The 23,618-nt window shown below is 34.9% G+C and overlaps 1 protein-coding gene across 1 annotated transcript in view; it reads right to left on the reverse strand.

Moving 5' to 3' along the window:
• EYS (eyes shut homolog (Drosophila)) overlaps positions 1-23,618 on the reverse strand; it is a 2,114,515-nt gene that overhangs the window by 1,685,844 nt on the left and 405,053 nt on the right. Inside the window, exon 13 of the mRNA XM_025382342.1 lies at positions 21,248-21,519. Coding sequence (XP_025238127.1) covers positions 21,248-21,519 — 272 coding nt within the window. The remainder of the gene's footprint in view (positions 1-21,247; positions 21,520-23,618) is intronic.

Here is a 23,618-nt window from a genome sequence, read left to right on the forward strand (position 1 = left end):
CTCAGACTGTAGTACAGTGGTATGATCTCAGTTCACTATATCCTCCGCCCCCTGGGTTCAAGCAATTTTCCTGCCTCAGTCTCCCTAGTAGCTGGGATTACAGGTGTTCACTACCACGTCCAGCTAGTTTTTTGTATTTTTAGTAGAGACTCCATTTCACCACGTTGGCCAGGCTGGTCTTGAACTCCTGATGTCAAGTGATCCATCTGCCTCGGCCTCCTAAAGTGCTGGAATTGCAGTCGTGAGGCACTGCACCCAGCCCCAGTCAAAACATAAAATTAACCATCACAGAGACCATGAGCTCTACCTTTAGCCAGTTGAAGGATAAAATCCTGAATTTGACTTTCAGCATTCTTAATCCTATGTCTACAGGAGGTAAAGTTCTCAGCATACATAAAGTTTACAGATTGTGTATATGCTGCTTAAACTGGTAATTCAAATTCCTGAGATCATCCTTTTCTTTTCCCACTCTATCTAGCAACATTAGGAAAAATCAACCAATTACATTATATTTCTAAATTTGGGACAAATATTCAAAAGTATCATATATTCAGTCACCGAGATCTTTGCTTCTTATAAGTGGTTGGTTAGGAGTATCCAATGGTGATTATTTATTTATCTCTATTGCCAGATCATACCATGGGCAATCAGTGCTCTTTGAACTGCTGAAAATAGTGACATCATGAGAGAAGACTGTTCCTTTGACTTTGACCCCCTTGACCGTGACCTTGTCCCTTCATGAGCAGGAACCGAATGGGCTTATTTCACTCAGCCTGCAGTCCATGGATGGCTAAGAATTAACAGCTCACCAAAGGGTGACTTAGGGCCAAGATTCCAGGTTTGAGGGTAGAGTTTAGCCAGGAGCCCAGCCATTCTGCATCAATCAGAATCTAAATCTAATCATGTTCGAGTCAATTCCAAAAAACCCAGAACCATTTCTGAACAAACTTATCTTTATAAATCCCTTCCTTGTGAACCATTCTCAGTACCAAAATCTATATTAGTTATGGAAACAGAACAATTAGGATATACATTAATCCATTCATATATTATAATTATTATATATATAAAAATTTCATATTAAGCACAGTAATGAATACATTAATGTTATACTGAACAAATTTAAAATTCATCCTCACAGATAAGTAGAATCAGCATTCAAAATATCTTGATATTAAAAAGTATAACATATCTAAAAATAACTTTATGCATAAATATATTGGCATGAGTGACCTAAATCTCCCACAGATGCATAAGATTAAGATTAGGATGACAGGGTCTACCATCGTAATGTGTGATCAAGTTTAATTTATAACTTAGTCACAGTACTCTTGCATTTTGGGGCCTTTACTAAGTAATATAAGGATTACTTGAACACGAACACTGCAATAACCATAATAGTCAATTTAATAATCAGGATGGCTACCAAATGCATGTGGGTGCTACATGCAGCATGGATACACTGCATAAAAAAATGATTCATGTCCTAAGAGGGAGGGAGCAAGATGATGTGAGATTTCATCATGCTACTCAGAATGGCACATAATTTAAAATATATGAACTGTTTATTTCCGGAATTTTCCATTTAATATTTTGGACAGTAGTCAACTATGTTGACTACACAGTTACCACAGGTAACTGAAACCATGGAAAGTGAAACTACAGATAAGTGGGGACTACTGGACCGTTACTCTTTCTGCCAGCATTCCACAAGTGACTTCACAGCCTTTTACCAGTGTAGCTCTGCATTAAGGAAAGGGAAACAATCATGAGGTAGAAACTTAAAAATAAATATGCATTTATTCCTAAGGAAAGTAATAGGCAAGGCAAGGGTTAAAAAGAAAAGAACAAGCTTTACCCTACCTAGCAAGCTTGCTTCAAGGACGATTATAAGGTAATAATGTCCAAGAAGGCAAGGCCAAAGGAATGGGCTCCAGACACCCCCCAATCCAGAGCAAGGTTGAAGGGGGGGGGGGGAAAGAGAGAAAGACAAATTATTTTACTGTTACTCCTTTCCCTGGTTTCTTAAGCATGATTATGTTGTACAAATGTCTCTATTTAAGCCAGTTCTTGTTTTCCTTTCAATGCAGCTACAAGGTCACCAGCTATGCAAGGCCACAAGTTATGCTATGCTCTACATTCCATGACCTATCACTCTATGATTAACTGCTTTTGTTTTGCTTCTGTCGGTACTCTTATAAAAACCCCGCTCTGTCTTTGTTCAAGGCTCAGGTTTTTGGATGTGAATCCACGGAGCCAGCATACCTAAAATAAACAATCCACCTGTTCTCCATATCAGTCTCTCCTGTCCTCAGTTTCCCACAACAATCAGACCTTTTAAGGACTACCAGACACTGTGCCTGAACCCATACTAATTTCAGGAGACATAAAACATCACTAGTGTCAACCAGTCAGAACTGGGGCTTATGGAGGTCGGGTGAGCAGTGGAGTTTTCACACAGGTTCAAATCACAATGGTCCAAGTGAGTCCCCCAAACACACCCTGTGGTTACTTCTCCAGTTCTGGAATGCACAGTAGGAATATACACATTCAGCAGCTGACTTGTGGAGTGAAAATTGTTATGGTAGAAAAGGACAAGTGGAAGCCACTAGAACTATCTCTAACCAGGAAAACTGTAAACCAAGGGCAATACAGTATTTATGAAAAGATTGCAGAGATTAGTTCCATCATGAAGAACTGAAAAATGTAGGGGTGGTGATTTCCATCTTATCCTAGTTCCATTCCTCTATTTGATCTGTGCAGAAGACAGATGGATCTTGGAGAATGACAGCGGATTATCAAAATCTTAACCAGGTGGTAACCCCAATTGCAGCGCTGTACCAGATGTAGCTTTACGGCTTGAGCAAATTAACACATCTCCTTGTCCCTAGTATACAGCTATTGATCTAGCAGACTGTTTTCTTCATTCTTGTTAATAAGGACCACCAAAAGTAGTTTGTTTTCAGCTGGCACTAACAGAAGTATACTTTTTCTGTTTTACCTCAGGGTTATAAAAGTTCTTCAGGCCATTGTCATAATTTGGTTCACAGGGATCTGTATCATCTTTACTTTCTATAAGATATCATGCTGGTTCATTACAGTGATAACATTATGTTAATTAGACCAAGTGAGAAAGAAGTAGCAACTACTCTGGACCAATTGTTAAGACATTTACATATAGAGGGTGGGAAATAAATCCAACAGGAAATCAGGGTCCTTCTAACTCAGTAACATTTCTAGGGGTCCATAGGGCCTATCATGATATAATTTCTGAGGTGAAGGATAAGTTGCTGCATCTGGTTCCTCCTACAGGCAATAATAATAATAATAATAATAATAATAATAATAATAATAATACAAAAAATAAAAGAGAGAGAGAGAGAGAATACCTAGTGGCCTCTTTAGATTTTAGAGGTAAAATGTTCTTTATTTGGGTGTTTCCATTTACCTAGTGATCTGAAAAACTGCTAGTTTGAGTGGGGCCCAGAATAAGGGAGGGCTTTACAGGAGGTCCAGATTGCTGCACAAGCTACTCTGTCTCTTGGGTTGTATGATCCAGTAGATACAATGGTGCTCAAAATGGCAGTGACAGGCATTCTGTTTGGAGCCTTTGATAGGTTCCTATAGGTAAATCATAGTGCAGGCCTTTAGGAAAAAAACCTTGCCATCCGCTGTGGCCACCTGTACTCCTTTTGAGAAACAGTTGTTGGTATGTTACTGGATCTTAGTATGGACTGAATTATCACATGGGTGATAATTCAACCATGTGACCTGAGTTGTCCATAATGAGTTAGATGTTATTAATCCACCAAGTCACAACATTATACCTTCCATAGCAGCACTTCATCATCAAATGAAACTTTTATATATGTCATTGGGCTTGAGAAGGCCCTGAAGGCACAAGTAAGTTACATGAAGTGGTCCAAATGCCCATGGTCACCACTTCTGCCACACTGCCTTCTCTCTTTTAGCCCGCATTTATGGCTTTATAAGGAGTTCCCTAGGATGACTTGACAAGAAAAAAGACTTAGGCCAGGTTGTTCCCTGTGCTTGGAAGATGAAATGCCCAAAAGGACAATAAAATATGGATTTATGGGCTGTATCTGGAGCCAATGGTTTGGCTGGATGATCACAGACGAAAAAACATAAATTGGAAATTTGGGAAAGAAGTCTGTAGATAGACCTGGCCCCACGTATGGCGCCATTCCCCAGGGGGATCAGCCAGCTAGCTACCTTGTGGCAGATTGGTTACCTGAAACATTTTCATCACAGAAGGGGCATCATTTTGTTCTTAATAAAATAGAAAATTACTCTGGATATGATTTGCCTTCTCTGCATGCACTACTTCTGTCAAAACTACTATCCATGCACTTACCAAATACCTCATCATCATCATGGTATTCCACGTAGCATTACTTCTAATAAAAACAAACAACAACAACAAAAAAACCAACTCCCTTTATGGCAAATGAAGTGATGCATTGGGCCCATGCTCATAGATTTCCCTCATCTTATCATGTTTCCCACTATTCTGAGGTGGCTGGTTTGATAAAACAGTAGAAGAGTTTTCTGAAAGCTCAGTTGTAGTGCCAGCAAGGTGATAATATCTCACAAGATGGAGCAAGGTTCTCTAGAAGGCTGTATATGCTCTAAATCAGTGTCCATAGATGAGTTATTTCTTCCATTGCCAGGAATCATGGTCCAAGATAGAAAAGGTAGAAATAGAAATAGCACCATTACTCCTAGCGACCCACTAAAAAATTTTTGCTTTTTGTTTCAAAACCTTATGCTCTGCTAACCTAGAGTCCTTAATTTCAAAGAGGGAAGTGCTTTCACCAATTTCAAAAATAAAAAAATAAAAAAATCAAACAACAACAACAACAACAACAAATCATTCCTGACTCTTAGTTAAGACTACCACTGGGACACTTAGAATTCCTCATGCTCAGGATCAACAGGCAAAGAAGAGTTACTACACTGGCTAGAGTTATTGACTCTGACTACAAGAGTAAATTGGTCTACTGTCCTACAACAGAGGTAAGAAAAGCTATATCTGGAATAAAGATCATTGAAAGCATTTCTTGGTGTTACAATGCTCTTTGATGAAGGTCAAAGGAAAACAGAAAACAACTTAATCCAGTCAGGACTACTAATGGCCAAGGCCCCTCAAGAGTAAACATCTAGGTCACCCAAGATCAGCTGAAGTACTTAATGAAGACAAAATAAATATAGATGAGGTAGTAGAAGAAGCAGGGATTTATCCTAGGTCATAGCCAGCTGTGACCATGTGTCCAGTTACAGAAAAGAGAACTGTAATTGACATGAGCATTTCCTTTCTATTTTGTTATAAATATGTGCATGTTTGTATAAAATATTTTGTTTTCTCTCTTATTTCCTGGTCATGTAATGTAAGATATGTTGACTTTTTAACATAGTATATATTGTTAATTTTACAGCATGACAACAAAATACATGTTTATGTTGCCCCAAAATTCATGTGTTGAAAATCTTGCTCCTAGGGTGATGCCATCAGAAGATGAGGCCACTGGGAGGTAACTACTAGACATAAGAAGGTGGAGTCCTCACCAATGGGATTAGTGCCCTTACAAAAGGGACCCCAGGGCTGGGTGTGGCGGCTCATGCCTGTAATCCCAGCACTTTGGGAGGCCAAAGTGGGTAAATCATGAGGTCAGGAGATTGAGACCATCCTGGCCAATATGATGAAGCACCATCTCTACTAAAAATAAACAAAAATTAGCTTGGCGTGGTGTCACGAACCTGTAGTCCCAGCTATTCAGGAGGCTGAGGCAGAAGAATCGCTTGAACCCGGGAGCCAGAGGTTGCAGTGAGCTGAGATCATGCCACTGCAATCCAGTCTGGCGACAGAGAAAGGGTTCGTCAAAAAAAAAAATAATTATTACAATTAATTAATTTAACAAAAGGGAGCCAGAAAACTCTTTTTCCTCTTCTACTATGTGAGGATACAAGGAGTCAGCAGTCTGCATTCTGGGAAAGAACCCTTACCTGAACTCAGTAATGCTGGCACCCTCATCTTGAACATCTATCCTTAAGAACAGTGAGAAATAAATCTCTGCTCTTTATAAACCACCCAGTCTGTGGTACTTTGTAATATGAAACCAAACTGACTAATCCATCATAGTAATTAAGTTATGGGATATGAAGAAAAGTAAATGTCACTCAATGACTTTACTTCCTTGTTAGAAGCAGGTGGTGATACATTTTCCACTGTACACAAGATAGATGTATCAAGTTAGGAGATTCAGACCTTGCTATTGTCTTCATTTAGAGATTGAGTATGATTTAAAGAGATGCATATGGGTGGTTAAGTTAACAAGGGGTGGACTTACAATGTTTGTCAATTTTACTGGGCCCCATGGTACTCAGATATTTGATTAAACACTGTGGGTGTTTCTGTAAAGCTGCTTTTGCATGACTTTACATTTAAATTGGTAAACCCAGTAAAGCACATTGCCCTCCTTAATGTGGGCAGGCCTCATCCAATCAGTTAGATGCCAGAAAATACCTAAAGGCTTACCCTCCCTGGATAAGGGGGGTTCCTTCTCTCCAATTACCTTTTAGTTGGGACACCAGGTTGTTTTCTTTCTTTTCTTTTTTTTTTTCCTGCCTTCCGTCTTAAACTGAAAATTGGCTCTCCCTGGGTCTAGAGCTTGTTGGCCTGTGGACTGGAATTATAGCTTTGGCTCTCTTGGATCTTAGGCCTTTGGACTGGGAGTGTTATGGCATTGGCTCTTCCGGTATAGACTGCAGATCTGGCTGCTGGTTAACCTTCATAATCATGTGGGTTATGATATCTATATCTATATCTATATCTCTCTATATATCCTATTGGTTCTGTTTCTTTGGAGAACCATAATACAGCAGCTCATATCAATATATTACATTATTCAAAAACTTTTTCTAATGATGCCATTCTTTTGCTGTAATATTTTTGGATATTGACGCTACTTTTTATTTCTGAGGATCAATTTTAAGGTTATCCAGTGTGGCATAAATGTATTCATCCCAGTTACTGATAGGGTTTTGCTTTTTCTTTGGATTAAACACAAGGCCCAAGTCAGAGGAGTTTACTTTGTCATGCTCACTATTGTATATAATTCATCATTTGTTGCTGACACTTCTAGTCAATTTATAATTGTTTCTATTGTGCCAGATGACATGAGATTGTACAACATTTCTGTGAAATATACTAAATTTACTACCACTCACTCAGAGCTGCTGGCCGGCACCACCGGCCCTGGGCAGTGAGGGGCTTAGCACCCAGGCCCGGCAGCTGCAGAGGGTATGACGGGTACCCCAGCAGTGCCGGCCCACCAGCCTTGCGCTCGAATTCTTGCCAGGCCTCAGTTGCCTCCCTGCGCAGCAGGGCTCAGGACCTGCAGCCTGCCATGCCAGAAACTCCCCCCTCCGCCACCCCCACCGTGGGCTCTTGCGCGGCCCACTGCCTGAGCCTCCCTGACGAGCACAGCTCCCTGCGCCACAGCACTCAGTCCCATCAACTGCCCAAGAGCTGAGGAGTGCAGGCGCAGGGCACAGGACTGGCAGGCAGCTCTGCCTGCAGTCCCGGTCCGGGATCCACTAGCTGAATCCAGCTGGGCTTCTTAGTCTAGTGGGGACTTGGAGAACCTTTATGTCTAGCTAAGGGATTGTAAACACACCAATCAGCACCTTGTGTCTACCTCAAGGTTTGTAAATACACCAATCAGTACTCTGTATCTAGCTAATCTAGTGGGGACTTGGAGAACTTTTCTGTCTAGCACTCTGTGTCTAGCTAAAGGATTGTAAATGTACCAATCAGCACTCTGTATCTAGCTCAGGGTTTGTAAATACACCAGTCAGTACTCTGTATCTAGCTCCTATCTAGCTCAAGGTTTGTAAATACACCAATCAGTATTCTGTATCCAGCTAACCTAGTGGGCACTGGGAAAACTTTTCTGTCTAGCACTCTGTGTCTAGCTAAAGGATTGTAAATGCACCAGTCAGCACTCTGTGTCTAGCTCAGGGATTGCAAACACACCAATCACCACCCCATCAAAACAGACCAATCAGCTCTCTGTAAAATGGACCAATCAGCAGGATGTGGGTGGCGACACATAAGGGAATAAAAGCAGGCTGCTAGAGCCAGCAGGCAACCCACTTGGGTTCCCGTGCCCACTGTGGAGGGTATGTTCTTTCAGTCGTTGCAATAAATCTTGCGGCTGCTCAGGCTTTGGGTCCAGGCCACTTTTATGAGCTGTAACACTTGCTGCGAAGGTCTGCAGCTTCACTTTTGAAGGCAGCCAGACCACGAACCCATCAGAGGGAAGAAACTCTGAACATGTCCAAACATCAGAAGGAACAAACTCCAGACACATCATCTTTAAGAACTGTGATGCTCATGGCGAGGGTCCGCGGCTTCATTCTCAAAGTCAGTGAGACCAAGAACCCACCAATTCCGGACGCAGTACCTGTGGCCCCGCCGGTGCCTCGTGCCTGTAATCCCAGCACTTTGGGAGGCCAAGGTGGGCAGATCACCTGAGGTCAAGAGTTCGAGAACAGCCTGGCCACCATGGCTAAACCCTGTCTCTACTAAAAATACAAAAAAAATTAGCTGGACATCGTGGCACGCGCTTGTAGTCCTAGCTAATCGGGAGGCTGAGGTGAGAGAATTGCTTGAAGCTGGGTGGTGGAGGTTGACAATGAGCCACGATCACACCACTGCATTTCAGCTTGGGCGACAGAGTGAGGCTCTGGCTCTATAAAAATGAATTAAAAAAATAACAAATATGGTACCGGTGTACCTCAAGATGTCTTTGCTTAGGGCTCTCTCTCCCTGCAACTTTCTTTCCCCCTGACTTTTTCATAGTTATTTATCTTATTTTATCTAGATCTCTGCTTAAATGTCATTTCCCTAGAGTTCTCCCTTTGCTATCAATCTAAAGCAGCTTTCTACTCACCATATCATCTTCTGTTGTCCCACTTTATTTTCCTTTGTAGCAAGTGATAACATTAGGCATCATACCATACTTTCCCTAACTTACATATTTTAGTCTTCTGTAGTAAAATTTTGGCTTCCTAAAAGAAGACAGGCTTTTTCTTTGTTCATCTGTTTTTTGTTTTTGTTTTTGTTTTTTCCTTAACCATTCCCCCAAAATAGCTGCATGTCTGACAAGTAGTGTTACAACTGATAATATTTGGTTAGGTGACTATATGAATGACTAAATGAGTGAATAAACAAACTTTTTTTTTTTTAATTTTCAATACTCATCAAGCATCCTTTAAATAATTCTGGCATCATGTTAAAATCAACATAAATCCTTCCCGTTTTTTTTAAATGTAGACTTACATAAACTTTTCTCATGTGACATCTTGATTGTTTATATCTTGCTAAAGATTTTATAAAAAGATAATGTGTTCATTCTTTTCCTAATATGATTTCAATTCTATAATTTTGACATTCACCAGCCCAGAAAATACAGGAGTTCCTCAGATTATTTAATTTTCCTAGAAGACAATCTCTGAAATAATGAATACCTGAGGAAAGGAAGCTTTCCCAGAGCATTTTCGGTATCACTTGGAAATAGACCCAGAGTAGCAACCAGTTACTTTTTTGTAGTATCCTCTTATAAAGTCACTTATTAAAGTACTGGATAAAAGAAGTAGATTTGTATTATTTCTGCTCTTCTCAGAGCTTTAGACTTAACTGATTTCCTGTACCTACTAAACAGCATCTCTAAAAGAGTGTTACTAATTTCCATTTTGTTAGCCACTCTTCCAATCCACAATGACTCATTAGTCAACCTAACATCCTTTCACTCAGCCCCTCCCTCCATTCTGCCATCCACACCACTTCCAGCACTGCACAACGACTAAATGTTCTCACTAGGAAATGTGTTTATTCTCAAAAACAAATGTCTGTATCAGACGTGTTGGGTGAATTATAGCTTTAGTTTTTATGTAGTACATACATTTTCAAGATATAATAGCTAATTAGAGGCACTTGGAAATTATTAATAGTGAAGCTACCTATTTGAGCACCCTGACATTTCACACAGAATGCTAGTTTCAAGCTACACTAACAAATTAATGCTGTACAATTTATATCATAAATATCTGTAACTAATTTTTCTTATGAATTTAGGTTTAATAAATATTTCTAAGTCATTTTTACATGATTTCAGTTTTTTAATTTGGTCTGTGGGGGATGTGATTTTCACATACTTGTAATGTAAAATTACAATTCCTAGTGCTATTTTACGATATTAATTCATCTGATACATAGAAATAATAACACCTGGCTGGGCGTGGTGGCTCACACCTGTAATCCCAACACTTTGGGAGGCCGAGGTGGGCGGATCACTTGAGGTCGGGAGTTCGAGACCAGCCTGACCAGCAAAGTGAAATCCTGTCGCTACTGAAAATATATTTTAAAAAATTAGCTGAGTGTGGTGGTGCATGTCTGTAATCCCAGCTACTCAGGAAGCTGAGGTAGGAGAATTGCCTGAAGTCAGGAGATGGAGGTTGCAGCGAGCCGAGACCGTGCCATTGCACTTCAGCCTGGGCAACAGAGTGAGACGCTGTCTCAAAAAAAAAAAAAAAAAGAAAAGAAAAGAAAGAAAGAAATAATAACACCTATTGAGGTAAGCTTTTTTTTTTTTGTCATATACATGTATATGTACATATATATCATTAATAAAGTGATAGTTGGAAAATCTGGAATATTATCTATACCACCTCTCATTAAGTAACAATATTAACAATCACTTACATTTTGTTTTCTATTTCAAGTATATTAATTTGATATTCAACTACTCTTATTAGAAGTAGTACTTGTAAGTAAAACTAGCAAAATTAAAGATAAATGTTAATATTCAATGGAATATTTCAGAAGTATTTTCACTATAATTAACACTAAAATAATTGCTTTTATAAATCACAATGTATGTAGTTCTTATTGTGGAATAATTCAAGTCTCTGCCTAGTCACTGAAAATTAGACTTTGAAATACAGTTTAAAACATTGGAAATACTGTCCTGAGCTTGTGCATTATGTTATTTTCTTGTATTTCAGAAAGATCACTCTCAATATAACTCTGTGAATGTTTGCAGCTGCACACTTTTGAAAGATCACATAAATGTACATTTGAATGTGTAATCATTCTTGCATATGTCAGTATTTTACTTGAAATCTCAACCAAGAAAGGATAAAGCCTTGATAATCACACATAGCATGAGAGAGAAAACCATATATTTCTACCAGGCATCATATCATAAAGAGAATAGGTGTGGATTGAATGCTAATGACATTGGGGACTTCTTTTGAAAGCTCATAACAGATCAACCAGGTTCTATAAGTTCTTCTGTAGAAAAACTCCATTTCTAGATAAATATGTCTCCTAGTTTTTACCTATAGCTTTGTATTTCTAATTTTATATAGTATTTGGGTAATTTACACATATTTAAACCGTATGTCTATGTTAAAATTTTTTATACATTCATCTGTTGATGAATAATAGGTTGATTCCATATATTTGCTATTGTGAATAGTACTGAAATTAACACTTAATATGTGGAATCTAAAATGATTCAAGTCACAGAAACAGAGTAGAGTGACTGTTACAGAGGATGGAGGATTTGAGCAGGGGTGGGCGATGATTAATGAATACAAAATTTCAGACAAGAGGGAAAAAATATATATATATAGTTCTGTGGCACAGCATGGTGCATATAGGTTAATAATAGAGTATTAAATGCATTTCAAAATTGCTAGGAAAGTACATTTCAAATGTTCTCATCACAAACGTATTAAATATTTAAGGTGATGGATATGTTAACTAGTTTGATTTAATTACTCCACATTCTATTTATAACTCAAAACACTGCTTTGTACATCATACATTTATATAAAGTATCAATTTACAATTCAACAAATTTCTAACAATATACTGAATAGCAAAATGAACTAAAATTAAATAAAAACATAACATTGGCTCTTAAAATGTCTAAAAGTGGAAAAAATAGTAACAGTTTTGAAAGTAAAACAAAAATAAATTGTTAACACTTGAGCAAATTTTTAAGTATGTTATTCTGTGCAATGTTAATTTTCAAATTATACTAAACGATTAGAGAATAGAAAACTTTAACTTGGAATATATAGCCAATTTTTCATAAACACTGTAAACATTTCATACTTTCTGGGGTGAATGAGATAATACATTTTTAGTATCAATAATTGATGTCACAGGTATTAACAAAATAGCTCACAAATAATGGCTTTCCGTAAAGACATGCATATTTTAACTTTATGTTCCAGGTACAATGTTTTTCTTAGTATTACTTCATTGCTGTAACCTATAATATTTTTCATTACTAAATATAGTAGCATTTGTATACTGTTGACTATTGGTCTTATTTGTACAATTAAATGGCTCAGTCTGCAGAGTTTCTCAAATTGTTGCATTTCTCAAAGAGTTTCATGTAATTTAGCATATTTTCCCCAAATGCCATTCATTTTTCAGGTAGGCAAAATTAAGTATATATACATCCACACCCTAAAATTTGTCATTTTTAATGACTGTTTATATGTTATTAGACATGGTCTATCATTTTACTTACAAAATGCATTATTTTAAAAATGTGATATTTGTTAATGTATTACACTTTCAACTATCCAAAGCAATATTAATTTTTCTTTTTGCCCTCAAAATTAAAATAATAGGCCTCAATATTATTTGTTAGTTAATATTTTTCCTATCAGAACTCCATAACTAATGTTCTACTTGATCTTTTTGGCACTGAACTTTAAAAAGAACAAGTCTCATTCTGTAATAATTTTATTTTTATTGTAAAAAATATTTCAGCTCATGATGTTAAACCAGATACATGGATATTTATTTTACAATTCCAAATGATAATATCAGTTGTTTATATGGATTAGAAATTAGTTTTATGTCTTACTTTTGATTTTTACTTGTTAGCATTTAGTAGCAACATTTATCAATATGTTGGCAGTTCACTGTCATTACTATTTGTTAATAACATCTTTTACTTTTTCTATTTTCTTTACATTTAAAACATTCTAAATTCCCTTCTCATATTATAGAGCTGACATTTGTAATACTAATCCCATTCTTTACTGATTTTAATGGAGATTATTTTACTATGTCAACAGTAAAACAGAGTTACTATGTTAACGCTACTTTTCTCCAATTTTATTCAAGTGGCTATTTATTTTTACTTTGATCTCATTTCATAACCTTTTTTTCACAGTATCTATGCCTTTTTAAGAAAATATTTGTGTCAAGCTAGCTTCTCTCATCTCTAGCAGATCTCGTAAAGAATTATACTTTTCAGTGTCAATATTAGTTTCTATTTTGGTTTATGTCGCAAATTTTTATGGGCTGCATTTCAGCTTTGTATATTAAGTGAATTAATTTGTATGAGCAGAAATCTGAACAATCTAAATAATTGTTTACCAAATAGCAGGTTATTTTTATTTTAATTTTCTTGCCATTTCTGTGGCCACTATTAAAATCTTACATGATCTAGACTCGATAGACTGAATGTTATAAATGTTTTCCATCAACGCCATGCACCAGTACTACTCCTGGAAGAGTTGAAAGATACCTGGAGCCATTGCTTTGTCGCCTGCCAAGAACTGAAATGGCACATTTCCTGTGCGGCTGTGGGCTCCATTTAGCCTCTGTTCTCTTGCTAGATTCAATGTTGTAGGCTGCGCATTGCCCTAGCCACACACTTTGAGAAAACTAATGGCTACCAGATAACAGAAAATCCAACTTCTCAAAAAGAAGTCTGGCCACATTTTGTGCTTTTTATTTTGCTAAAAATAAGTTATGTGAAAATCCTGCTTCTGCCATTTTGTTTTTAGTAATACATTTTACCTGTCTCAGTTACCATATGAAAAAAGTTACTGCATTTTTTTTTACAAGTGATTTTTAAAAGCTCAGAAGCTGTTAAGTAGACCATAAGAAAAAATATCATTTTAAAAACTATTTTTACCATGTATGCTTATAACTATTAAAATTGAAAAGCTAATATCTATTATAATAAATATTATCTAATACTATATAATGAGAATCCATCTATGCTTCTCTGAAAATATCCTGGCTTACAGATCTATCCAGCTTGAACTTAACTAATGTAACTCCAATCACCATTCATTTTTGGGGTATAAATAAAAAAGGCACAACATAGCTAAATGGTTTTAAATGCATAATTCATCCCTATGGCCTCATTATACTGGATACCTTGTTCCAAGGTAAGTAAATACAAGTATTGAAGAATAAACAGGTTGTTAACAGATGAATGGATGGATGAATACATAATACATAACTTTGTTAAAGCATATTTAAAAATATCCAACTATTGAAAGACTGTTTGGAGCAATAAGCTTAGATTATCCTATAACTTATAACATCTGATTAATTTGCACTTTTACACAGTGTTCATATAACAAGGGGTATTCTATTTTTAACTAAATAAAAACAAAAAAAATATCTTTAAAAGCAAACAAATCTATTTTCCTTCTTTTTTAAGCATGTGCATATTTATAGTGTTTGATGTTTTCTGGCTACGGTTTTCTATTAAAGGTCTTCCCTGGAAAAAAGAAAAAAAGAATGACATGTAACGGAAGCTTTCAAACTTATTGTTGATATGCGGGATCTTTTACACAATTGAGAAATATATGCTAAAAATTAAAACATCAAATAAACCCTTTGAGGATTGTGTTTGTGTTATTTTCTGCTACATTTTGTGGCTTAATTATGTGAAATTTTACTCTGCAATTGTATTTTCCAGCTATTTTACTATGAATAATTTGCCATTTTTTTTCTATTTTCCATGGAATTTAAATTAAAGACAATTTCTCATTTATGAGAGCAGGGCAGTATCACCTTTACATTTTAGCAAAAATAATAAAAGATAGATAAATCACACAGTTTTCTGAGGAATGCAAAAATGTATCTTTCTTCTCTTGCATTTTTAGATGCTGTTTTATAATGCTTTTTACATTTAGTCAGCATTTTTGAAAATTGTACAGATTAGAAATCTTTTAAGAAGTGCCCTAAAAGCAAGAAAAGCCATGTTATCTTCTATTCATAAAAATTATCATTTTGGAAAGGTACTTTCCTTCAGTAGCTTTCGGAGGCTGTTTATATAATGCAGCTGCAAAATAACATTTTCAGATAAATTTTAAAAACTACAAAAATATAAATTGTATAGTGTCAACAAATAGAACTGTATTAAATGATAGAAAATATCCTAAGTGTTCAAATTCAGAAATACTACTGCCGTATCACATTGAATTATAAATGCAGAGCTAACCTGGTATCTGTTAGAAAGAGAATGAAATTTGACAACTACATCATTTAACTTACAATGGTGTGAAAAATCAGGAGAAAAAGTTCCCCAGATATTGTAGGAACTTCGACAACTTGTATCAGTACTCTGGAGGGTGACCAAATTGGGAGTTCACTGATTATTCTGGCCTTCACCCATTGTGAGGTTGCCTAGGTTAACACCAACATTTTCCTGGGTTAGCAAAGCTACCAGGTCACAGGAAGGAAATTCTAACCAATCACTTCCATATTATGTCTTAAAAAATCTAAACATAAAAATTATGTTAGAATTTGCTGCCAGAAAATTAATTCTGATTGGAAATGTGTCACTTTCATACTTAGACCTGTTCATTTCTATTCGCATTTACTCTCATGTAGTTATTTCTCAGTTGCTTGACAATTAAAATAATTATACAGTATGCATATATCACACTTCCAAATTAACAAGCTGGCCTCTTGTACATTATCTCAATCTCTGCCAAATGTGGACTTGTCTTTTTCTAACTTCTTTCTTGTTTACAGTTACCTTGAACTTCATGGAGTATTGGAAGACTCAGTTTCATCACTTTCAACTTTCAAGAATCAGCTCAAATATTGCATTTTCTAATACCACAGGCAAAATACATTGATGATCCATCAAGACAGATTCTTGATTAAAATTTTAAAAATACATTTCTACATGTGTTGAATTAAAAATCAGGACCAGTAACTCATAGAAATATACATATATCTCCAAACTTAACATGCGATGTCTTTAATGTTGATAAAACTATATTATCTATGTACATAAGAGTCATAGAAATGAATACCAAGATTCTACACAAAGAAGAACAGTAATTCTTTCTTTGAGAGTACTAAAAATGTTCTCAATAAAAAGGGAAGAAAAACAAGCTATCAAAATAAAGTCTCAGTGATACGCTACTTAGTTATGCTGTGTAAATTCACATTAAAATTAAAACCCCATATTTTAAAATGATCTGTGGTCTTGGGCTGCTTGATATTTGATTTAAAAGCAGGTAATTGAAAAACAGTAATTTTAAAAGTAGTGAATGGGGTTTTAGTTTTGCCTTTGTTCATTTGTATGGGTGCTGTATTGTTGGTTGATTTCTTAATGGGATTCTTTTAAATTCAATGGGAATGTGTAAGAAAATGAAATTACATAAAGCCTGGAGCAGCTTTAAAAAGTCTTGGGCTCAGTAATGTTATCACCTTATACTAATATATTGGATTTCCCCCAGGAAGCTCAAGATCCTAGCAGTATTTCTCCTAATAGTAAAATAGGGTAGGTATACAGAGGGGAAATAGAATGTCTACACACAAACAATGGGAAAATTGAAAAAAATAATAATAAGATATTTTATATTTAGATGAAACAGAATCAGAAACCAAGTCTCCTTTAGCTACTTTGGTACAGAATGAATGGTGCTCACACTTATAATTTTACTACCATTTACTTTGGAACACTCCACAGTGTAGAAATGGGCTCAGCATAAATGCTAAACGTATCATTACAAATACTTCATGTTATGATGAATATATTTGGTCATTTCCCTTGGGGTCACTTCCCAAGATGGTTATTTTATAACACTTTAATATAAATGCTTAACCTTTAAAAATGTGGTTCTTTTGGAGAAAATCCCAGATGTGCATATAATTAGAACCAACATCAAATATTTTGTGTTGCCAGATCACTAATTAAATTCCTGCACATAACCTTTTTCTTCCTGAAATGCAACATTTAGTAAATTATTTTATAATTATGCAAACAATGTTTTGTGTAGCTTTTGCATTTTAATGAGTTTGGGGGAAACCGATTTAGAATTAAATCAGATTCTGAAAAAAAAAAAAAAAAACGTGTTGTACTAAAGAGCTGCCATCTAATTGTAATAACACCCTCTACTTTCCATGAGTCTGTAATTCCTTTGCCATTTAAAAAGTCACAAATTTTCTGCTTTATTTTCGTTTTTTTGCCTTTTTTATGGGAAGATGTTTAAATATTTAAATTCACAAAGGACACATAAGAATCTTCCAAAGTGAAGAAAAACTGTTCTCTCTCCCAAAACCTTTTCTTTAATATTACCTTTCAAAAAAGTTTCTAGTGCTCCCATATTCTATTTGGTTAGATTTGCCTTCAGTACATTCAAAGTTCAGAGATCAAAGTAGGCAAAAATATAATGCCCAACTTTATTTCCTTGATTTCATCAATAATTTCATCATACATTGTATAGAACAGTATTCTATTAATAGGACAAAATATGTATTAGTTGTTAAATAAAATGAAAATTATGTAGCAGAATAATTGTCTTGAAATATTGGACGTTTTAAATTTGTTAAATATCTTTAGCCCTCTTTCAATTTCCTGTTTTTCAGAACGTAAAGAATATAAATGACCTATAGGAAATGACAAACTTATATCTGAGGGAATCCTATAAATACAGATCTGGAGTGAATAGCTCAAGTTCTGACAAAAAATATGGGAAATATTTTGTATTATAGCTGTCTGAGTCTTCCACTAAAGTCTTTGTACCATGGTGTGCTTTAAAAAATATATAGGAACGGACAAAGAGGAGCCAAAGTTATTATAGGACTAAGAATACGAGATAGATACAAACAAACCCATATGTATATATATGTTCATAGATACAAACACACACATACATGCACGAGTGTGTGTGTGTGTGTGTGTGTGTGTGTGTATATGTTTTGGTACAGTTTTTTCATTTTACTTAAGTAATATTGACCTCCTACCATCAAACATCTTTTAAGTATGAAGGTGAAAGAAAGAGGTAATTAGAGAGTGGAGAATTCAACACACGAGAACTGTTTAAAAAGTTACCATACATATGGCAAAAGACACTAGTTGGAATTTCACAAATGTAGGAGATAAATAAGGGCAATAAAATAATACAATGTGGGTAAATCTAATATTGGATGTATAAAATAACAATGTCTCCTGCTATTTTAAAGATATATGGAATACATATGAACATATATATGAAGGGGATTAAATGCAGTTAAATATTTATGACCCTTACCTTGTCAGGAATGTGTAACAAGTACCAATTTCTATTGAAATATGGCAAGCTAATTAAAAGTATTGCAATCCCTAGGTTAAGCACTTAACGAGTAGTAAAAATAAGTGTAAATATCAATAAAGAGGAAATTGGATCGACAAATAATCAATCGAAAAGTATACATAAAAAGAAAAAATATAACATAGAATGGATGAAACAAATAAAAAAACAAATAGTATAGGCATATATTTAAACCTTAATATAAACTAACTACATAAGAGGAAAGTAGGTGAGGTCTCCAAATAAAAGATAAAGGCAAAAGTATTATCCTATAAATAGATGTTAAATAAGAAACTATGTTTATTTTATATGAAAATGGATTAAAATAAACAAGATAAGAAACTTTTAAGAATATGCTAAATAACATAGCTCAAAATTTAAAAGGCACAATTTTAGAACTATTGGAAACTTCTTAAAACCAACTGGCATGAGGACCTCTAACTCATTTATATTGGGTATTTGTGTATATATATACATTTATGTTTATTATAAATATATGTAACTGTTGTATAGTCAAATTTCCGACATTTTGCTATACTTTAAAACCACATGGCAGTATGATATATAGACTGAAACACTGCCTTTTTTTCTTGAGGACTACTCCCACATATGTGGATTTGTTATATTTGAGGTGGCATCAAAATACTGCTTTCAGAAAAATTTGTTCAGGTAATTCTTACCCCCAGCCTGGTATATATACCACAGAAAAAGACATTTTAAAGTATATGCATGAGGTAAATTTCTTCCAAATATCTAAGCACTATTCAAAAATTATCACATGCTAAGCCAAGCATAACAGATGAGTCATAGGAATCCAACATTCCTAACTCCTTCCTAAGTTCACACATTACTAACAAATCATAGCAGTATTTCTGCCAAACTTTAGGAATTTTTCTCAGCACTCTTCGTTTCAGTCCTCTTGGTAGTTGCTAGAAATTCTCTACAACTGGAAGAATAATAAATAATTTTACATTTCTGTATTTTTCAAAAAAAAGAGCAAAAATATACCAAAAAGCAATGATTAGTAATCCTATTCTTTATTAATGATACAATAACACTGAAAAAATAGTATCAAAAGAGTAAAAAGTATTGCCAAGTAAATTTAGAAGCCTTTTCTTTCAAATGCCATATTTACTCATAAGTGGAAATGAAAATCAAGTGTGAAATAACAATCTATTTAGAAAACAGTACAAATAAGAAACTTTAATTTAATATTTTTAGAAAACAGGCAAAACAACACCCAAAGTATTTCTAGCTCCAAACTTGTTATTATTAAACAACAAAGACAATAATAAATTGACTAAGGGTTAACAAAAAATAAAAATTTAAAGAACACAAGGAACAACGCATTGTAAAGCTTAGTAAAGATAGAGAAAGGATTCTATCATTAAACATATAAAGTATTAAACAAAAAGCAGAGAAAACTTTGAGAATAAATCTATGAAAATAAGTTCTTGAAAATAACAATGATATAAAGAAAAGTCTAGCTATTATAAGAGAAAATACAAAAGATGAAAAAATTTGATTTTGATTTTATGTCTATACGTTTTTCTCCTGTTTTATTAGTTTTTTATGGAATAGCTAGAATTTTACATATCATTGAACTGTTATTCTATGACAATTATACTTTTAAATGTGAGTATTATATGTAACTCCAGTAATATACATTAGCAAATTCTTAGCAAATCCTAAGGAATTTTTACAATTTGTGTAACCATTATGATTTAACCCACTTTATTTAAAATATTTTAGAGTTTAGAGTCAGAAGTACTTTCCATGTCTTTGTATAAAGTCACCACAAGATTGTAAGGCCATAAACAAAACTTCTAATAAACACATCTAAAAGACCAAAATTGTTAGTGCATGAGTGTGTGTAATTTGCAAAATCTTTAAAAATTATGAAAGTAAAATGTCAGTTTATTAAACAGCTGTTGTGCTAAATTGTTAATTCCCCTTCTATTCTTATTTAAAGTGCTTTAAGTTAGAAATGATATCTTATTTATAATATCCTTAACACCAAGCCAACACAATGTTTAATGATAACAAAAGTTAAAGTCCTTTGAAATTCAGGAACAAAAAAATGGATGTTTACTCTCACCATTAATATTGTACTTTGTCTTAGAAACTTGATCAAATGGTATTAAAAAGCAACATAATACCAATTAAGTAAATAATCAAAAGAAAATAAAAACTACCTTTATTTGTAGATATAATTCTCTCTAGAAATAGTAAGAAAAGTTGTATCTTTAAATTATAAAGAACAATAGCAACTAAGTAAGATACACTTCTCAGGAAAAAATGGTAAAGAGCCTGTAAAAATTTCACATTTTAAGCACTCAACCTTGTTTTTGCTGCTGCAAGAAGTGAAAATCAAAATGAGATATAATCTGATACGTAAGAGTGGAGGAAAGTCAAAACCATATGATTAATAATTGGCATAGTGAAGGTGTAAACCAAATGGTCCCCCTACACACTGTTGGTTGGAGTGTAAATGAGCACAGATAATTTGGTTGTACCAAATCAACAACCCCTCACATGTTTTTTTTTGATTTAGCAATTTTCTTCAAGTTAGGTGCATTCATTTAAATAAATACTTTGAAGCCATAAAAAGTGAGGTTGTATATTTATCTTATTGATATATACTGATGGTCAACATTCACGTGTTATTTTAAAAAAGGGAGGTTATAAACATAGGTACATGAAATCCATTGTTAACATTTTATAAGGGAGGTTGTTCTTTCCATGACATGAATGGGTAGGAAGTTGACAAAAACTAAAGGAAAATGCTCCAGGAGCTCACCTCTGGGAATTTAGGGATGAATACTCCTAGAGACAGATCAGCTCTGTGGTGACTCATCTTGGAGTCTACGAAAAGAGTTATGTTGCTTCGAAGATGAGGCTCATTTTCATAGGAAGCTAAATTCTCAGTACATCGAAAGAGTGGGATCCTGCTTCTACCTACATCAGAGATCTTAAGCCACTGAATGAGTGGTTTAAGAGCCAGTATGGTTGAACATAGTGCAGAGTGATGAAATTGAGCTTGACGTGATCCTACAATACGTCTTGAAAGCCCTGAGCAGACACAAAAGGTTAATGGAATATTTTATGAAGAGAGGGATGTACATGCAGCTCCATGAGAGACAGAATATGCTGGGATAAGCAATACCAACAAAAAAACAGTGACTTTAAGGCACAACCCCAGTTACTAAAAACAACATATTTTCTGAAGGAAGACGACTATATCACGTCAAATTTTGGGGAAAACCATGAATACAAGCAACAGGCTTATATAATATCGCCTACTTTCTCCTCTTAGGCATAAATTACAAAAGAAAACATTATATACAAAATAAAAGCAATGCTATTTGTGCATTGGTGTTTTTAAAAGATCACAACACAAAATAGGCTACACTATAAATTTATTTTCTGTAAAACTATCCATGAGGTCTTAACAGAATTGGTGATTATAACGGCTAGGTTAATTCAATGTCTATTCAAAGTATAGAGACTGGAATGTGGAAGGAAGTAAGCAAGGGTAAAAATCTTACTAACGGGGTCAGTTTTGAATATCCACTATGAAGTAGTTCAACTCGAATGCGAACAAGATAGTCTTGGGCAGTGTGATCACTCCAGTGAGTGCTCTAGAAGTTCGAAGTCACTTAGAAGTTTCTCTCTTTGTATATATATAATTCCTTTCCCGCCACCCCCTCTGGGTACTTATAGACTGCTTTGGGGAAAATGAAACTATAACCTGAAGGAATATAATAGAACAGTGAAAATTAGGCATCAATAATTGGCACTATATAGTGGGAGCTGGGTTCCAGCTGAAATGCAAACGTGGTTGAAGCATACTACTACACTTCTACAGAAATAAAAGTTAGCAGACAAGGAAAGGAAAGGGCCCATGGGGAAAAAAAAAAAAAAAAAAAATCCTGGAATTTAAACGTTTTTGTGTTGCCAAGGTAACTTAGACCTAAAAATAGAATAAAGTTGACTGGCTGGCATTTTGGAGAATAGAATCACAAAGATTTGCAAGTCAAATTTATAATATATAAGACTGTAGCAGAAAAGGAGTTTGCTTTAGGATAGCAGCCTCATGGAAATTAGATGAAAACAAGCAAATCTACCAATAAGACTTATCTCAGTCTCATCTCAAATAGGAAACGGCTGGGCTTGATGTTGTCTAAGAACTTGAATCCTCCTATTGGTTAAAGGAGAACTTCCTATTCCTGGTAATAAAGGCAATTATAAGAAATGTAAGTTGAGAAGATGGTTACTCAAATCAAGAAGGATGATAAACTTACATGGTCTTATTTTGACCATGAAAAAAATTTAGAGAACAGTAGTGCTGAAAGTGTCAAAAGGACAAGGGAAGAATATTAACTAAAAAAAAAAAAAAAAAAAAAAAAATCAATTTTGAATTCGTTACTAAAATACTATAGATATAAATAACATTGGAATTGCAAAAAGGTTATAACCTGAAAAAACACATTCTTTGAAATTATTCCCAGAGTTAAAAACCTTTGGGGAGTTTCAGAAAATTGATTGGAATCAGTTTTAAATCCTGTAGGATTCACTCAAGCATATGGCCTTACCAAATGAATGCATCAGCGTCTTCAAGAACTCCAGAGATGAGCGGTTTTCTGTAGAGAAGATTGGACTAGCTGCTTTCCTCATGCTCTGTTTCATGGTAGTTCACACTCAAAAGTGAATTTTACATCTTAGGATCCATACAACTCCTCTCAATTAATATAATTTACTGGGTTTAGAACAGTTTTCTTAAAGTGGTTCTCAGACTAGCAGTGTAAGGATCACCCCAGACGTACTGGACGCTAGAGCTACCAAATGAGAAACTCCTAACGTGGGGCCAATAACTGGTGGTGTAACAAGACCTCCAGGTGATTCTATTAACATAAAGTTTGTGATCCTCTGGGCTAGAGATACAGAGACTGACATTTAATCTGGAAATTTGACTGTAAGTCTAAAATTTCCAAAAATGTGATGGGGATCAAGGAAATAAAAGGTGATTATACTTGATATAAAAGCCATGGTAACATTGTTTTTAAAATGTTAACGAATGCCTTCAGAAAGCACATGAGTTTGGAGATGGAAGGAGAGAAACCAAATGGAGGGGGGAAAGGAGAGAGCAAGGAGAAATCAAAAGGAAAGGG

Source organism: Theropithecus gelada, chromosome 4, assembly GCF_003255815.1.
Source record: "Theropithecus gelada isolate Dixy chromosome 4, Tgel_1.0, whole genome shotgun sequence".
Lineage (NCBI taxonomy): Eukaryota > Metazoa > Chordata > Mammalia > Primates > Cercopithecidae > Theropithecus > Theropithecus gelada.